This window comes from Diceros bicornis, chromosome 6, assembly GCF_020826845.1.
Source record: "Diceros bicornis minor isolate mBicDic1 chromosome 6, mDicBic1.mat.cur, whole genome shotgun sequence".
NCBI lineage: Eukaryota > Metazoa > Chordata > Mammalia > Perissodactyla > Rhinocerotidae > Diceros > Diceros bicornis.
The window spans coordinates 19,865,948-19,884,679 of NC_080745.1; the positions used below are offsets into that span (position 1 = coordinate 19,865,948).

An 18,732-nucleotide genomic window follows, 5' to 3' on the forward strand; every position below is an offset into this window, starting at 1 on the left:
AATTACTGAAGCCAGGTCTCATCCTAGACCAAATGAGTCAGAAATTCAAGGGGTGGAGCCCAGAGGTGTGTATGTTTTTTAAAAGCACTGGCAGTGACTACCCTTCCCTATGGGAGTGTTTCTGCTTTAAACTCCTGGTTCAGCGTCACAGATATGCAAAGCACACAATGTTCCATTCTCATTCTCAGAGTTGACCTTGCTTCCTACTTCACTGAAAAAACAGAAGCAATCAGACTCCCACCAGCACACGGACCAGCGCACCTGCGGGTCTGCACTCTTACACTCTGCCTTCTCTCCTTTACTGAGAGCATACTGTCTCCCCTCTGCTTGCACACTGATTGTCATCCCCCTCAACGCACAGGGTCGTGGACCTAGCAAATGCTCCCTTTCTCTCATGCAGCAATTCCTCCCTCTCTCTCTACCAGATCATTCCCATCAGCTTACAAAAACATGTCACATGAGCTATCTTCACACAGACACACACACAAAGACACAGACGCCCTTTCTGAATCCCATATCCATCTCTAGTTTCCACCCTATTTCCTGTTCCCCTTTACAGGAAAACTCTCAAAAGAGTTGTTTACACCTGCTGCCTCCAATCCTATTCTCTTTTGAACCCACTCCAATTAAGCTTTCATCTCCTTGGAAACAGTACAGCAAGATTACAAGCTACCCCATTTCTAAATCCAATGGTAAATTCTTGGTCTCACCCTACTTGATCTATCGGCAGCTCTTTAAAATAGCTCATCACGCCCTTCTTGAAGCTTGTTCTTCACTCAGTTTCCAAGTGAACACTCTCTTTTGGTTCCTCTCCTACCAAACAGGTTGCTCCTTCCCAGATCCTTCTGATGGCATCTCCTCTTCTCGCCAACCACTAAGCGCTGTGGCTCCAAGTTTCACTGGGTCCTAGGACCTCTCTCTACATCATTCCTTGGGTGAGCTCAGTCATCTCACTGCTTTAAATACCATCTATGTACAAGTAATTCCCAAGTAAGGGAATCCTATCTTCAAGCTGGACTTTGCCCATGAAACCTAGCCTCATCTACGCAACTGCACACTCACCGTACCACCGTAAACCTAGTATGTCCAAACCCAAACTTCTCCTTACCCCACCCCAAATCTGCTTCTCTCACAGTCTTCCCTATCTCAGTAGCTCCAATCTTTCAACTGCCTAGACCAGAAAACCCTGACATTATCCGACTCCTCTTGATTTCACAACCCACAACCAATGTGAAGGCAAATCCCACTGGCTCTACCTGAATATATATCTAGAAACAGATGACTTTTCACATCCTCTCTTGCTTCCACTTTGGTCCTAGCCACCATCGTCTCTCATCTGGATTACAGCAATAACCTCTAATAGTTCTGCTTTGCCCCTAAAGACCATTCTCCACAAAGAACCAGAGTGGTTTTAAAACATAAGTCAGATCATGTTTGCTCCCCTGTTCAAACATGGATTCCAAGCTCACTCACAGTAAAAGCCCAAGTGTTAACAATGGTCTACAAGGCCCTATGTGATTTTTACCTGCCACCTTTGTAAGCTCATATCCTCCCACTCTCCTCTTCTCCCCTCTGCTCCAGCTCTGCTGGCCTCCCTGATGGTTTTCAAACATGACAAGCATGTATCTGTCTCAAGGCGCCCCCTCTACTCAGAACACTCTTCCCCCACATTTTCACATGGCTCACTCCCTCAGCTGCTTCAGGCTTCTGCTAAAATGTCCTATTACCCATAAGGTTTTCCCAAACCATCCTATACAGAATAGCATCCCCCACCCTCATCCTGGTACTCCCTATCACCCTGATCCTCTTAATTTTCCTCCACTGTATTCAACATCATTCAACGTATACGTTGGAGAGTATGTGTGTGTATTTTATTTCTCATTTCCTTTGCCCCCAAGAATATAAATCATACAAGATCAGGACTACATTTTATTTGCTTGCTATCTCCCCAGGCCTGGCACATATTAAGTTCTCAAGATATATTTGAGAAGATATTTGCCTCCATTAAATAGTAAGAGGTTGCTCTATAAATTTTAAAAAGAAGATTTAGATAACAAAAAAGAGCTCCTGGAAAAAGAAGAAATAAAACTCAACGGAGAATTTGGAAATGTAGAACTGTATATACATGTAGACGTAGAAATCTCACAGAGCAGAGCAAAACACCAGAGTTGGAAAATAAGAGGGAAAAGATAAGAAAATTAGGTAACCATTCCAAAACATCCAATATCTGAATAATACACATGCCAAAAGAGAGGATAAAACAATTCAAGGAAACTTCCTACAACTATGGCCATAAGTTTCCCGACCGAAAGGGCCTATCAAGTGCCCAACAAATAGATGGCTCATCATCATGCGATTTCAGAACACAGTGGACATGGAAGATCCAAGAAGCACCCAGAGAATGGAAAAATAATAAGTGCCACAAAAAGAATCAAGGGTTAGAAGAGCACTGGACTTCTTACCAAAATCAGTGGAAATTAGAAAACAATGGATCAATGCTTTAAGACAGAGAAAATAATTTCAAGCTTGTGCTCCTATATCCATATAATCGTTAATTAAGTGTAAATGTAGAATAAAGCCATTTTCAAACATGTAAGTTTTCAAAAATATTTACTGGCATGTTTTCTTTCACAAGAATCTACCAGAGAATGCACTCCAACAAATGAGAGATTAAACCAAAAATGAGGAAATTATGAGATCTGAAAACCTAAGAGAGAGGCAAGAGGAATCCCCAGGATGGTGGTGAGAGATGTCTCACGGTGAACGCTGTGCAGTCGGCCTACTGAGCAACCTTTCCAGATCCTGTCAGAAGACTTGGAGAGAGAATTCTTCAAGAAATTAAAATGACAGGCTATTTAATGTGTTTGCGTACACTGGATTATTGGAAATCTACACAACCAGGAGAGAGTTTGAAGGTGAAATACATAAGAAACAAAGCAAACAAAAAGATAAGCATTAACTTCGTGGAAAATAGGATGCAGGACAGGAAAAGGAATCATGGAATCATGGCATATTACATGGCTCAGTTTTGTATATGCTTTACCCCAGTTAATAATGTAAGCACAGAAAATAGTTATAACTAAAATTAACTATATTGGGAGGATGGGGGGATAAAAGTAAAGACGTGTGGAGTGGGGGTAGAGGATGGTGAAAAAGCCAAATCCTTCACCCCCCCCCAGTCATGTGTTGCTTAATGACGGGGATACGTTCTGAGAAATGTATCGTTAGGTGATTTCGTCATTGTGCGAACATCATAGAGTGTACTTACACAAAGCTAGATGATACAGCCTACTGCACACCTAGGCTATGTGGTACTAATCTTATGGGACCACCATCGTATATGCAGTCTGTCATTGACCAAAACATTGTTATGCAGCTTGTGACTATACAGAAAGGCAATAAACAATAACTAAGACTGGAATTTGAAGATAAGGAGGGAGATGCTACAAGAATTAGCTAAAAAAGTTAAAATTGGTTGCCTCTGGGGATCTGGAGATCTGGGGACTTCTGTTTTTCATAAAAAGGCTTACAGAACTATTTGTCTCTTTATCTATCTGCATACATAACTTTGGTAAAAATAAAACTTGTATCGAAAGATCCCACCACACTAAACTAGTGGTGGAAGATGACTAGATGCAACTTTTCAGAAGGACAATTTAACAATGTGTATCAAAATAATAAAGGTGCACACCTTTTGACCTTGCAATCCCACTTCTACGAACTAACTCTAAGAAAATCATTCTACAAAGGGAAAACGGCTGCATGAATTAGAATATTCATTGGCCATTGTTCATTCTTCTAAAAAATTATAAACAATCACAATTTCATTCAATAATAGACTAAGTAAAACGTATATATACTGGAATATAATGCAACCAAAAAGATGGAGTTATAATGCATATTTACTAAGATGGGAAGATGCCAACATTCTGTTGAGTGGGGGGAAAGAGTTACAGAACAGCAGATGGAATCTCGTTTACACAAAATTTTCAATTTGCTGGAACCTCTTCTGCTTTTTCCCTAAATAGCCACATGGCTTTCTCATTTTACTCCGGTTTTCAAACGTTTCCTCCTCAGAAGGGCTTTACGAGACCACCTTTTCTATAACAGCCAACTCTTCCCCGACAGCCTTCCCCTGGCTTCTTTTACCCCACCATTTAGCACAGATCCTGATGAATGAATGACGCCAGCTTGCCTAGGCTGGACTCCTGGCACTATTGCTTGATACCTGTGTGACAACAGTGAGTCATGCAACGTCTTTGTGTTTTTGGTTTCCTAACGTGCAACACAAGTAATAAGAATATATACCCAACCTTTATATGTTGGGAGGAAATACTGATTTAATGTGTGCACTGTGCTTGCTTGGTACAAGTAAAGGTCTAATATACATTCATTATCAAAATTATCTCTCTTTTGCACTCTTTTGGATTATTTGAATTTTTCCCATTATGAAAATACATCTTTTGTACAAAAACAATAACACTTTTGCTAAAAATAGTTTTATTTTAAAAATACAAAAGACAGAGAAAAGAAAAAGGACATATAATGCCACCATTTGGCAATTACATAAATAAGAAGTCAATGTGTCCCCATCTGAGACCATCCCTATGCTCCAATTAACAACTACCAGATATTTTTCTCTGCTTATACAGACAAACATATATCCATATAAATCTTTTTATAAAAAAAAATTGAATCATGTCACTTGCTTTTTTCACTTTTCAATTTATTGTAGACATGGTTCCATCCCCTCATTCTTTTCAAGCGCTGCACAGTATTCTATGTGGCATGTAGCAAGATTTAAGCATTTTCCTACTAATGGACATTAGAGCATTCTCAATTTTTTGCTATCAGAATGCTACAATGAATGTGAACACATACCCTTACATACTCAACCTGTTACAAGATTCCCAGGAGGGGCTGAATCATAAGGCACGGATTTTTTTATTGTTCTAAATTAAATATTGAATAGATACAAAAATATTTATGAAAGTCACGTGAAGAATAAAACAACAATACAATAGTCACTACACACCCATCACCCAGTTGAACGACCATTATGTCTGAAGCTTCCCAAATGCCCCTCCCTGATTCCATGGTAGAGACATTATGAGAGCTGCCACTTATCAATCTTTCACTTTTTCTCTATTTGATAAAAGAAACTAATATCTTGTTATTGCTTCATTTTTTATTTCTCTAATCATTACAAAATGTAATATCCTCTCACAGGTTTATTGGCTATTTGTATTTCTTTTTCTATAAATTCCTTATTCATTTCCTTTGTCCATTCTTCTGGTGGGTTGATTGGGGCATTTTACTTTCTGATTTATAGAAACTCTTTGCATATTAGGGCTATTAACCCACTGCTATTACTCATGTGCAAATAGTACCACGTCTTTCGCAAGACAAAGTTTTACATTTTTATGTAGATGCTCTATCAATTTTCTTTCTGGCTTCCCACGTTTAGATGAATAGTTTCTCATATATTCTTTAGAATTTTGTTGGTTGCATTCAGATCTTTAACTGACATAGACTTTATCTTAGTATATGGTGGGAAATGGGGCTCTAACTTAATTTTTTTCCAAATGCATAGCCAGTTGTTCCAACAGCATTAACTGAATAATTCCTTTCCCCACTGATGTAAAGACTTTATTATGTACCAAATTTTCATATATATAAGATATGTGTGTATGTGTGTGTGTGATATATATATATATCACATATACCATATATGTGTATATACATATGGCTGTTTTGGACTCAATTCTCTCCCACTGCTCTGTCTAACCTAGTAACACAATGGAGCTAGGTCAAAAGAAATCACTCACCTGTCCCTCTTCATCAAAAGCCATGACCACGACAGCAGCTCCAAACTTCTTAATCTTTCTGGCCTTCTCCAAGAAGTCATCCTCTCCCTCCTTCAGACTAATGCTATTGACAATGCACTTCCCTTGGCAGCACTTTAACCCAGCTTCAATCACAGCAAAATTGGAAGAGTCGATGCATAAGGGCACCTGAGATCAGAGGGCAAGAAGATCACAGAAAGTCTACAAGTCACCACAAATTCCCTTCCAAGGGCTCCCCAATATTTCCTATTTCTTCTTCAGAGAAACAATAAATAAATAATAGCAGTGTGACAGAGAGAGAATTGTAATGCACTTGTTCTTAAAGCCCAAAATACTTGGAGTAATTCCAGTCTTACAAGAGACCCCATGCACAGGCCAGGAATGTGTAACTCAAAGATCATAGCTAAACATCAGAATGGAATCACCGAGGTCAGTTCACTGGCTTTAGTACCAGTTTACACTTTCAAGTGCCTAAACCCTGAGGCAAACACCTCAAGTAGGATTCAGACATCCCTGATCTGACTCTGGGATTAATGTTTAGCCTCACATCCTTGGTAACAGCCCTCCAGCCAAGTTATTCAATCTTCCCTTTAGAAAATCAAGTTCCAGAATGGAAAAAAAAAGTAAGTTTTACTATTAGAAGGGAAAAGTAGATGTAATATTCAACAAATGCATATAACTAAAATAAAGGACAAAATTGGAATGCACAGATAAGAATAGGTTCATTTTTAATGCTCCGTATGTACTCATGCCTCGGTTCCAGGAAAGGTGAAAGTAAGGGCTTCAAGGAAGCACTAGATTCATGCAAAGAAATGAAATAGGGCAGCTGATCTAGGCCCCATTATTTAATTAATTTGTTCAATAAATAATTAAGTGATGACCAGGCTGGGCCCCATGCCAAATTCAAAGGCAATGGTTAGGCAGGCAGGTCCCTGGCTCCACCATTCTGTTATAAAGATAAATGATTAAACAAGTAACGACATAAAGTATGAGAAATGCTAGAGCACACGAGAAGCACAGACTGCCATGAAGGCATACTTCAGGGGTAACAAACCCAATCTATGACACAGGGCAAGTGGGGAGGGAGAGTTCAGGGAAAGGTTCCCAGGGCAGTCGGCTCTTCCTTAAGCCACACCTCCAAAGAAGAGCAAAACAGAAGAAGGAATCCATCGATTTCGCTCCTTCTTAGCATCCTAGTCATGAGAGGTTTGCTAGGAAAAGGGTCAAATGCAATGACAATACCAGGCCAACAATTTAAAGCACTTAGTGTTTCTATGCTCTACCCCACTGTCCAAAATTTAGTCTCTAATAAATCTTGGTAGGAGGTCAAAACCAGGAAAGATAAGAAAGAGAAATTATTATAGCAATCAAAACACTAACTAATAATGTCTTTAAGTTACATGGGGTCCTTCACAGTTAACAAAGTCACTTTTCTCTTTATGATTCACAAATCAGACAAAGCAGGTATGATTATTCCCACTTCAGAGATGAGGAAGAAAACTGGGGTCTACAGTTAATCAACTTGCCTGAAACCATAAGGCGAGTCTTCTGACTCCCAACGCAGCCCTCCACCCATGATTCAGCTCATAAACAACTGCTTCCTCTCTCATTCTGATTGACTTTGAACAAGTCAATTAGCTTCTCTGCACCTTAAATTCTCAAAATATTGACTCCCAGAGGAGTGATGAGGCTTTTTAGCGAGGAGTTTTAAGACACAAATGAAGGATGGGTTAACATAATTCACTGCTTACCACAAGACTTCTAACTAAGCATTTGCTAAAGCCTAATAAAAAACTGACAGCCCTATTTCTTAGAGCACTAGGAAGTTTGTTAAAAAAAAGGAACTTCAAAAACACTCTCCATCAAAAATTCAATGGTAGAGAAATGAAGTGAGATTTTTAAAGTTTTTAGAATCCACCTAAAATTTTTAAAAAGACTAACACAAAATTAACTTTCAACTTTTAAAGAACAAATGTAAAAGCTAACATAATATCTTAATTTAATCTTGTTTTGTAATTTTGTCTTACTCTGATAAGCCTTAAGAAGTCTCTTCTTCCTGCAATACGAAAGAATTAACTCAATTCCCTTGTCTATGGTAGGAATGGAACTAATGATTTGGTAGGAACGGGTAAGTATATCCGCCAGAGACACGAAAAGTGGGTTCTTAGTCTATTCAGACATGAGAGGAAACGCAATAAACTCTTGTGACCAATTCCAGAAGCCTTGGAAACAGCCAAGCTGAAGTCACATCTCTCTCTCAAGTCTCATTTATATCGAAAGGCTACCATTAAGCAAGAAAACTGACAATCAGAAACCACTGGGGCTTTCAACGTAGGAAAACAGAAAACCAGCGTATGAGATGACAGATCAATGGGACAAGTGACAAAGTTAAATGAGAGACAGAGTGAGACATAAATTCCCTTAGTGAATAAAAATGTTGTACAACCTTGGCAATGTCAGGCTCAGAAGCAATAAAGTTGCAAAATCTGGTCATAGCACTTGGACCGTCTAGCATGCCATCATCCATGTTGATATCCAACACCTGGGCTCCCATTTCCACCTGCACTTTGGCAACACTCAGTGCTTCCTGCAGAAAGAATGCAAGAGGAAGTAGCATTAGGAGAAGGTGACTCAAGAGAAGGCTAACAAAAGTAATCCCTTACCATCCCCAGCAGTCCTTTCAAATTATACTAACTAGCCAGCCTCCCAGACTCTGGGCCTGCTCTTCTCCTATCAATCATCACAGATTAGCCTTTCTTAAACATCTCTTCCATCGCATCATTTCACCACTCAGAATCCACCAAGGCTCTGTTTTTTCTGCCACAAAGAATCTAAACTCCTTAGCCTGGTGTTCAAGGCTGTCTGTGACCTGGCTCCATCTTCTTACCTAACTGAACTTCCCACTCCTCCCACATTGGTACCCTTCACCCAGCCAAGTCTGTTTCCACCTCTGCATCACAGATCATGTTGTCACCTCTGCTTGGAATACAATACCGTTCCCCTCTGTTGTTTAAGACCCAGCTCAAGTAACTAACTCCTCCAAGAAAAGTCCTTAGAGAAATCCAAAACTTACATAATTCTTTAATTTGCCAAAACACGCAAAGCATTCATTGTAGGCTGTTGATAGGAATTACATGAGAAGAAATGTGAGTTAAATAAACGTGGGCAGGTTTTTATACTGGAAGGCTTTTCAAATCCTTTAATATGCTATTAGACACTGTAAACCTCCAAAAACAGAATAGAATACACAGCATTTCCCACTTATGACTATTTAAAGAATATCTTGTAGGATCAGTGTTCCCGAGAACTCACTTCAGGAAACACTGCTTATTCCACAGTGATCTGCTACATCTAAACTTCTATAACAATTATAAGCTTTATCACACCACATGGTTTATTGCATTATCATTTTCTCATGATTTCATGAGTATTAGCTTATTTCTCAAAATAGATTTTAAGTGTTTGGAAATCTAGAAAGGTCTTACGTATCTCCCACTCTCCTTTGAACAATGCTGGGCAAAATATACATGTTCGATAATGCTTTCTAACTGATTGATACAGTAGAGATTCTATTCTGTTTAAGTCTTCACTGTACACTTCATAGTGTAATAAAATAAGTAGAGATAAAATCAACAGTAGATTCTGATGTTGTCCTAATTTTTTCCTAGCCCAAGAAAAACAAATAGAAATTTTTATTAGAAAATAAAATAATAATAGAAATCACTGTGATAGAATAGGCATGAAACCCTTTGTCACAAGGAAAGACAATTTGTAATGACCCAAGGTTACACAAAGAAAAAGGATCACAATAAAATGCAGCAAATCAAAAGACGTTTTCCAGTATCAGCAGTGTGTTAAATACTGTAAAGAATAAAAAGAAGTATAAGTCACAATCACTGTTCTTGAAGGGCTAGTTGGGGGCACATGACATAGACATATATAAAAGCTACCTGCACTACCACACAATGTGTGAGTCAATGCCATGAATGTCGAAACACCAGGAAAGGGCGAGGTCTCTGTGGACTGAAATGGAGAAAGCTACCTGAGGGGAGAGTCTTCAGCTGGCCCCTGGAGGATGGACCAGAAGAAGCAGAGAGGAGCTAGCCCAACCTGCAAAGCACTTAGCACAATGACTAGCATCTAGTAAGACCTTATTAAATGAGAGATATTATTACTCCCTCTTGTTTGCTTCTTCCTAAAAAGCCCTCTACTCTCAATATCAAACAATCAATCTGAGAGCTAAAAGGACACCACAGAATAAGCATAAGAATTAAAACATAAATAGAAACATTGCCAACCGAAGAACACTGTACAACTATGAAGGGTCATTAGGATTTCAGAAGGGAACAAACATGAACAAAGGCACAGAGGCAGAGGCAAGCCTCCTGGAATGTTCCGGTGACAGATCAGGATGGGGAGGCAGTCTGGTGCCTAAGTGGAGAAGGCTGAACGATGGCCTAAAGAGTTTGGATTTCATCCTAGATGCAAAAAGAAGGCACCCTGTGAAAGCTTCTGAACTGGGGAGGACCATGACAGAAGCACATGGCAGCAGTAAACACTAGCAGGAATGAGGGAAGAGGACTGACAGAAACTGTCAGGAACAGGTAACCAGGCCCTAGTAATGTGCCCACAGGGCCACCTCTGAGGGATGCCATGGGGTAGTCATCAACAGGTCCATAAAGGATGATAAATGGGCCCTTTCTTTGTGATTAAAACTAAGTCCGCTTTGATACTGGTTTCTGGAAGATCTATTTCCCTAAAGGTTGCAAAATCGTAAAGTGAAAGAAGTTTGATGATAAAATAAATCATCATTAAAGCTCAGACCAAATTCCTCCATTTTCAACTTCATATTTGCACAAGAAAATCTATCCAGATGTTTAGAGTAGGCTCTATTTGGATTAAATTTTGCTCATCCACAGAGTGACCGAGCTTAAAAATATTATGGCTAAACTATTATGTAAACTTTCCAAGGCAGGGGCCTATTCTTTCTTTTGCATTTGCTTCTTTATTTTCATCTACAGCTACAGAATCAATAATACCACATCAGTCAGTGTTTGATGTGGTCATGAGGAATTGAATAGGAATTTTCTTGGCTTTCCCTTTCCCTAGAAGGATTTGTGAGAAGCCGAAATGAAGAGTGTTCTCAAATTTTTAAACTTATTTCACAATTAACAGAAATAGCTAGAACCTAGATCCCTTCCATCTCGTCCCACTTCATACCCCAAATGCAGTACTTTTTGACAAATACTGACAACAGCAGCTTCAATTTTTCGAAGCCTCATCCTCCCACCAGCCGAGCCTACTGCAAACACACGTTACCGTTCTTCTCACACTTCCCAGCAGCTCTGCAAATAACACTATCAAAAGCAGAGCTATTTTATTTACACACTGTCTAGCCAAAAACATGGCAGATGCCTCAAGGGTCTTATTAAGATGCTCACTTCATAGTTTCCTGACATGATGAGTTTAGCAAACTTCCTGGATCCTGCAACGTTACAGCGTTCTCCAATGTTAACAAAGTTGGTGTACGGTCCAATCCTGAAGGGTTCTAGACCTTAAAAGGAGAAGCATTTTGAAAAATTTCTGAAAATGCATATGGTAACATGAGACAAAAAGAAAACAAATGTTTTCATGAGAAAGAAAAAAAGTTTCTGTGCCACAGCCCATCTGACTAGACAGGAGACTCAATGTGAAAGAGGACCACATCCTTGTTCCCTAGGGATATTTAAACACAACAAAGGCTGTGTGATGCAGCTACATTTACAACCAGAACAACAAAAGAAGAAATATCTCAGGGTTTAAAATTGTAAATTTCTCTAAAGACCTGAATCATATATCAACTCTGAGAAAAAAGGAAAAATTATCATCATATCCCTATTTACTTAACCAAGAGTCTGGGGCAAAAGCCATGAAGTTAGAATCAAAAAGATTGCTGTCCACTCGGACATCAACCTGAAGCCAGATGGAACAAGCTTTCTTAATCCCAGCAATGGTGTGTTTAGAGCTTTGCCACGTCTCTGGTCCAGAGGCCAAGAATCCATAACCAGCAAGGCCAAATGGGGAGAGGAGGAAGGGCCCAGGCTGAGCCCCGGGAGACAGGAGTTACCGGGCAGGTCCACCGCTCCTTCCTGAGTTGACTCTGGTCAAGCCACTTGGACTTTTGGCATCTCTTCCTTTATTTGCAAAGGGGTAATAACATCTCCCCTGTTACAGGCCCATTTAGGGGCAAATATTAGCTAATAAATGTGGATATATTACACTTAGGTAAAAAGCAACATGCAGTGTAAAGTATCACAACAGAAAAGGCCTGTAACTGTTTTCCTTTTATTCATTACATCTAAAATATTAGGAGAGGGAGTCTTGCTGGATGGTTACAGGCAGGCTCTGGGGACACCCCGACTCCGGTTCAAAGGCCTGCCCAGCTATCTCAGGGAACAACCTGGGGCAACTCCTCTCTGAGCCTCTGATCCGATAAAATAGAGACAGTGAAAGTATCTGCCTCATCACGTTATTGTAAAAATGAGACTAGATAACATTGATAAGCACAAAATTAGCACCAGCAATCATAGCTGTTGTTATTAATAAAAGAAAATGGCTTTTGAGTCCTTTCCCAAAGCCTTGGTTGGGTAAGAAACAGATATGAGGGAGAGGAAGATACTGAATGTAAGATGGTAATTATAACACTATTCCAGGCTATTGGTTCACTGACTGGGAAGACTATCACTTGCCAGTTTTGGCTTATGATTTCCCTTCCCATTGGTAATGATCCTCAGGGCCTTCCCCCTCCATGCTAGCCTCAGGGTGTCCTGATCCTTAGTCAGACCCTGGGGTTCACAGGGCAGGCAACCAGAGAGGCCAACATTTAAATGCTGAAGAGATCTTGTGTCATCGCCTGAAAAGCATTTCACACAAAGTGCTTCTGATCTTTTATGAACGTGAAGTATCTGATATAAAAACTACATTTTTCTAAGTTTGCAATTTATAAAAGAATAATTTAAAAGAGTGTTTGATGTCATTCTTTTAAAATCTGATTGAAGGTGATTGTTAAAGCAAATTAGAAATAGCACATGAAATTTAAATGGGGAAAAAAGGATTCTTTCATTCTTACATATAAATTCTTTTGAAAAATCATATCAATGGTTCTCTTCATTTCAGTTTTAGCAAAGGTTGATAATTTTAATTGTTAGTCCTTGGCTGAAGTCAATTAACAGCTTTAAGATCTAAGGATGAAATAAACTATCCTACCACACCTCTCTCTGAAAAAGGGAGGCTGCCTCCCTCAGGGGACTGTTGAGAACCAAACACAACTCTTTGTAAAACCCCGAACACATGGCAAATGTAAGACAGCAACAATAATATTTTAGAAGCAAACAAAATTTTCTAGGAAGAGGCTGCCATCATTACAAAACATTGAGCCTTGGCAGTTTTGAATTTTTAATAACTAATAGCAAATCTGATGATTAAAATTGTTAGGCTGTGACTAAGAGGATGTTTTCAAAGCAGTGTACAATAGAGAGGGGACCACATGAGTTCTAATTCTAACCAAGGGCACTGCCTGGGCAAACCACCTGTGCCTCATTCACATTTCCCTGGAAGTTAACATCTTCCTGCTTCTACCCCTAGAAAAACACAAGGTTCTTCACTGGAATTCATTTAAGTGCCAAAAAAATATGTACTCTTTTTTGACCTAATAAATAAGTTGTTTGGCACAAACATCACTATCACTTGGAATAAATATACTAAATTAATCTACAAATGGTCTCTAAAAATCTAAAAACCATGTCTTTATGACTTACCAGACAGTAACATATGCCCTTCAAACACAGTGGCAGGTGGAACTCTAGGCTTATAGTTTTTCACAGCTTCAGCAATTTCCCTGAGTTAAGAGAAAACACTATATCCATTAATTTGCAATAAAATAAATTTAATTAAACTGATTTCCAGCTATGAAATTAAGTCTATTTACCATAATTATGCACATAATTATATACCTAGTTCCAAAGGTATAGCAACAGTTATGCCTTTCAGTTTTCCCAGTAATGCAGAAAATGAGTCTATAAACTTCAACTTTTCTGTATCTGCCCAGTCTGCTGTGCACCAACTGCACCAGTTTCTGCACTGAGATGTGAACCTAGAGATACGTGACAGTTTGTGCAAATGCAAACAGCAAATCTCCTCCTCCCTTTCCCAAACCCATAAACGTCCTTTATTCCATCAAATCCACACATGAAATACATCCTTGCTTCTTACACAGTAGTTTAAAAGAAAAAGAGCCTTCATCCTTGAGGAGGAGGAGCAAACTGGAGAGGAGGTGCCAGGAGTGGAGGAAATTAAATCCTTTAGGTCTGTTTCTTCCAAGCATAACACCCACATAGTAGGGAGGGTATAGAGTAATAAATCACTAAAACTCTAAAATAATTAGTCCTAAAAAATTTGTTTTAATTATTCATACTCTTTTAACCTTACCGGCTTAAATGAATTATGTCTTTGATCAACCTTGAGAAATCTGGCTACTCCACTAAATTTATCAGGACCAGTATGAACTGCTCATTCTACTGCCCCCCAAATTAATATGCAGACATCAAAGTAGAAGCACCAAATATAGACAGATAGACAGACATACACACATACATACACAGGTATTTTTAAAACAACTCTTCTTTTTAAAAAGGAAATAATCTTAAAAATAAGCAGAGAGCCAAAGATAAGCTGCATTCAACTATTTAGAGCTTTCAGATATTACTTAAAAGATGTCTAAAAAATCATACAGACTCTTAATAGAGACTATCACAAAAGTCAACAAAAGCAGAGAAATATTAGGTAATTCAGTACAGTGAACCTATTACACACATGAAAATAGACACAGAACATTGAGACGACTGGCTCAAAACACGATCATCAGTCACTCTAGGGGAGAAAAAAAAAATACAAATAGTCCTAAACTATGTTCTATTCCACTGAATTCCAATCCTCTTATAAGCCACAAAACTGCTAGGACTTCAACACATACTCACTATGCTCTTGTGTCACACTCTTTTCCTTCATATATTCATTCAACAACATGGACTAAGCAACGACTGTGCGCCAGGCAAGGTGAAGACACTTCTCTTGACCTAAAGGTGCTGTTGTCTTATTGGCTTTTCCTTCCGTGAGAGAATCTAATGGACGCGTGTATTTGCCCACAAGAAATATGAGCTGTCCCTCCTTGAGCATTTGAGTATTAGTGACGTATTTAAGGGTAGAATATTATGATATCTGAGATTTGCTTTATAATATTCTAAGTGAAAAAAAGTTGGAGAATAGATAAAATAAGAATAGTAAAATGTTGAAAATTATGGAAACTATATGATAGGCACATGAGGGTTCATTTTATCATTTTCCTACTTTTATTTTTAGAATTTTTCATAATTTAAGGCATCTTAGTTTGCTAGGGCTGCCATAATGAAATATCACAGACTGAGTGGAAATTTATTTCTCAAAGTTCTGGAGGCTAGAAGTCTGAGATCAAGGTGTTGGCAGGGCTGGTCTCCTCTAAGGTCCCTCTCTCTGGCTTGTGGATGGCCATCTTCTCCGTGTCCTCACATGGTCCCTTCCTCTGTGCGTGACTGTGTCCTAACCTCCTCTCTTATGAGAACACCAGTCATATTGGATTAGGATTCACTCATATGATCTCATCTTACCTTAATTACCTCTTCAAAGGCCCTATCTCCAAATGTAGTCACATTCAGAGGAAAAGGGTGGTAGGTCCTCAACATACGAATTGGGGGAGCAGGAACACAATTCATCCCATAACAAAAGGTAAAATATTTAGAAGTGATTACTACCTGATATGATCTGGTGTTGTACCACAGCATCCACCAACTATATTGACCAAGCCATCCATAGCAAAGTCCTGCATTTAGGAAACAGAAAAGTTTCAGAGAGTTCATCTGAATTCTAAACTCACTACTACCAATTCAGCAGAAAAAGATCTACATTTACTGAATAACTAATATTAAAACAAAAAAGAGAGCTAAACATACTTAACTCTAGATATAAAGCTTTCACATGCCCTAGATATAAGGTTGAAAGCAGAGAATGGTTCAAATACCATGAAATCCTTTACACCATTTAAAATGCAATGAGATACTTATTTGCCTATCTGATCGTAATAAAGACTTTTTTACCCATATGCTGAGCTGAATGAATGTGAGCTGGATAGTGCATTTTCAAATAACGCATGAAGTGAGTATCAGTTTTTAAATTTAAATTAATTAAAATTTTTAAAGAATTAAAAGTTCAGTTCTTTAGTCACAATAGCCACATTTCAAGTGCTCCAACAACCACGTGTGGTAGTGGCTACATATTGGACAGTGTGGGTCTAGAGTTTAACCCTAGACTAGTTAGTGAAAGACAATAACGGAGAGAAGAAGTCAAGGAACCGAGGAGTCAGAGTATTAGAAAGATCATCTACTAGATAAGGTACTGAAATCATAAGAATTAAGTCAGAAATTGTCTAGGAGAAAATGTCAGTGAGCCAGAAGCTAAAAATTAAGGAATGAGGAAAAGAGACCCAGAGGTTAGTAATAAGGAAGGGTAGTGAGTAGTGTTGTCTCATGACCTGGGATTCAAAGATGGGAGGTGTATGGGAGAGGCGGTGTATGGGTGACAACGGGGAGCAAGGAGGACATCAAGTCTGCCCAGCAGTTTTGCGGGGGGGGGGGGGGGACCACCACTTGGGAAGGCTGCAGAGGACAGCCAAGTTCAATTAGTTCTGGTTGGACCTCACAGGGAATTTTTCAACAGCCACCAGCGCCAACTGGGAAGAAGGATGCTGACAGGTAGCCCCTCCATCTGCTTCCACCATCTTAATTCAGAGGAGCTAAGCTTTAATTTGTTATACACACACTGTGATTTCTTTAGTGGAAAATTCTGCTTCTGAATATTCTAAATCTAAAATTCCAATTCTCTATTTCTTAAAAACCAAGTGAAAGAGGATTCTTGACCTTTAGATGCATGGCCATCATGTGCGGAGTTTCATCATAGTCACCAAAGGTATTGGGAAGACCTAAGAAAGTAATATTTCAACCATTACTGGAAACTACCTTAACAAAGAGACACAGTATTTGTAAAAGCTTTAGGTTTCAAAGCTATAAAATTTTATATTTATAATTAAATGATGATCACTTGCAAAAACAAACAATAATTCTTAATATTAAACATAGTAAATACAGAGATGCCACACCAAAAAAGAATCACAGGGGAAAACAAACATGTATTATTTCTTTCCCATTTGAAAGAAAAGAGTCACTACTATATGGGACAGAATTCCCCCACCCCCATCCTCTTCCCATAAGGGAAATTCATTCTTGTTACCTAGCTGCTTGGGGGTGGGGGCTGAGGGGTGGAGAAGTATTACATATCCTGTGAACTAACGAGTACCTGACATGCAATTAAAAACAAACAAGCAAAACACAACCAGTCTCCTTTCAAATAAATTTTCCTAAGTAAGACTTTAGCATCCAATTATCCAATTTCCTATTTTATTTATTATCCCCTTCCAGTTCTCTTACTCCTCGTGGGAAATAAAATTTATTGTGTGATAAAATGTATATATTTGGAGAAAGAAGGCTGGAAAATATTTAGTCCTAAGTAGCTAAGCCATGCTCAAAAACATTCAGCAGGAAATCTGGTTAACCCAAACTGGATTACCAATATTTAACTGAATATCTGAGAACTGTCTACAAATATCTTAGGAATTTTTACACACAGTAAACCAGAAGTCCTAACTTTTAGAAAGGAAAAAGGTAACAACACACAAGGTTCATCAGCTCTTTTGTTAATACAGTGGAATGGAGAAGAGGGTTCCCTCTCCTCTTTGCACTCATCTCTTTGGCCATGTCCACATGGTGAGCACTGTCATCACTAGGCTCTGGTCAGTTACGTGACTAGGCTTCATTCCCTAAAGTTTTGTCCAATTTTGAAGCTTTCAGGCTGAGCCAAACTGTTCCTTCAAGTCTACAGGGAAATGATTGTCTAGACTCAAATACGCTTCACTTAGAAAATTCCTATTGAATGTCACCTATTACCAACACCTGAAAAACAGACTCTTTTAATCAAGACCTGTTGCCTTATCTACCCATGTCCTGCGTACTGGATTTCCCCAGGTGCAACTCCCTTGAAAGCCATACCTGCATTGGGATAACATAGGACATAAGCTGTTGTACATTTTCCAATTGTTTCAATAAAAGGTCTCATTTCAGCTGCACCCAGAGCACAATTTAAGCCAATGCTAGAAAAACAAAAAGAAGATATTAGAAGCACCACCTTTTATTCAAAATATTTATGAATATAAAAAGTTATGATAAAGAAATACATCTAAAACCAAGCAGATAATAAATCTCCTGATTCAAAGCATCTTTATTCAGCTACAGTCAAAGTCATCTCACTAAAGTCTCCTGTAGCACTAAATCTTTCTACCCACATCTCCAACCTCAGATGATCTTATAAATAAAGGACCCTGCCCATGAATGCAACTCCTTAAACAAGTTCACAGTTTAGATAATAGTATACTGTAAAACAGAAATGCCTTCAAACTATCACTGCTAACAAACATCTGATTTGAAAACAATACTTAAGAGAAAGAAAAAGGAAAATCTTGGAAGTAGAAGGAACATTAATGTTACATAACCATGTTGGGAGTCTAGAAGATCAAGACTTAGTCCTTGCTCCATAACTAACTTGCAAGATGACCTTAGACCTAGAATTTGCCCTCTTATAAATTAAGCTGGCTTCTTTATAAATTAAGCTGTATAACCAAGGGGCTCTCTGATTTGCAAATGAAACTTACTGTGGACTCAAATAAAACAGATCAAAGCAGAGCTGCGCTAACTGAAGCACGAGTGGA

At 38.7% G+C, this 18,732-nt stretch overlaps 1 protein-coding gene across 4 annotated transcripts in view; it reads right to left on the reverse strand.

Annotated features, from left to right (window-relative positions):
* The window catches only part of MTR (5-methyltetrahydrofolate-homocysteine methyltransferase), a 101,505-nt gene that overhangs the window by 55,526 nt on the left and 27,247 nt on the right, over positions 1-18,732 (reverse strand). For 3 of the 4 annotated variants that reach the window (XM_058542956.1, XM_058542957.1, XM_058542955.1), the window contains 7 exons: positions 18,017-18,117; positions 16,832-16,893; positions 15,671-15,738; positions 13,643-13,722; positions 11,288-11,400; positions 8,293-8,433; positions 5,829-6,014 (listed from right to left, as the gene is read on the reverse strand). In XM_058542956.1, coding sequence (XP_058398939.1) covers positions 5,829-6,014; positions 8,293-8,433; positions 11,288-11,400; positions 13,643-13,722; positions 15,671-15,738; positions 16,832-16,893; positions 18,017-18,117 — 751 coding nt within the window. Of the gene's footprint in view, positions 1-5,828; positions 6,015-8,292; positions 8,434-11,287; positions 11,401-13,642; positions 13,723-15,670; positions 15,739-16,831; positions 16,894-18,016; positions 18,118-18,732 lie in introns of those variants that run through there. The other variant, XM_058542958.1, reaches the window with a different exon arrangement.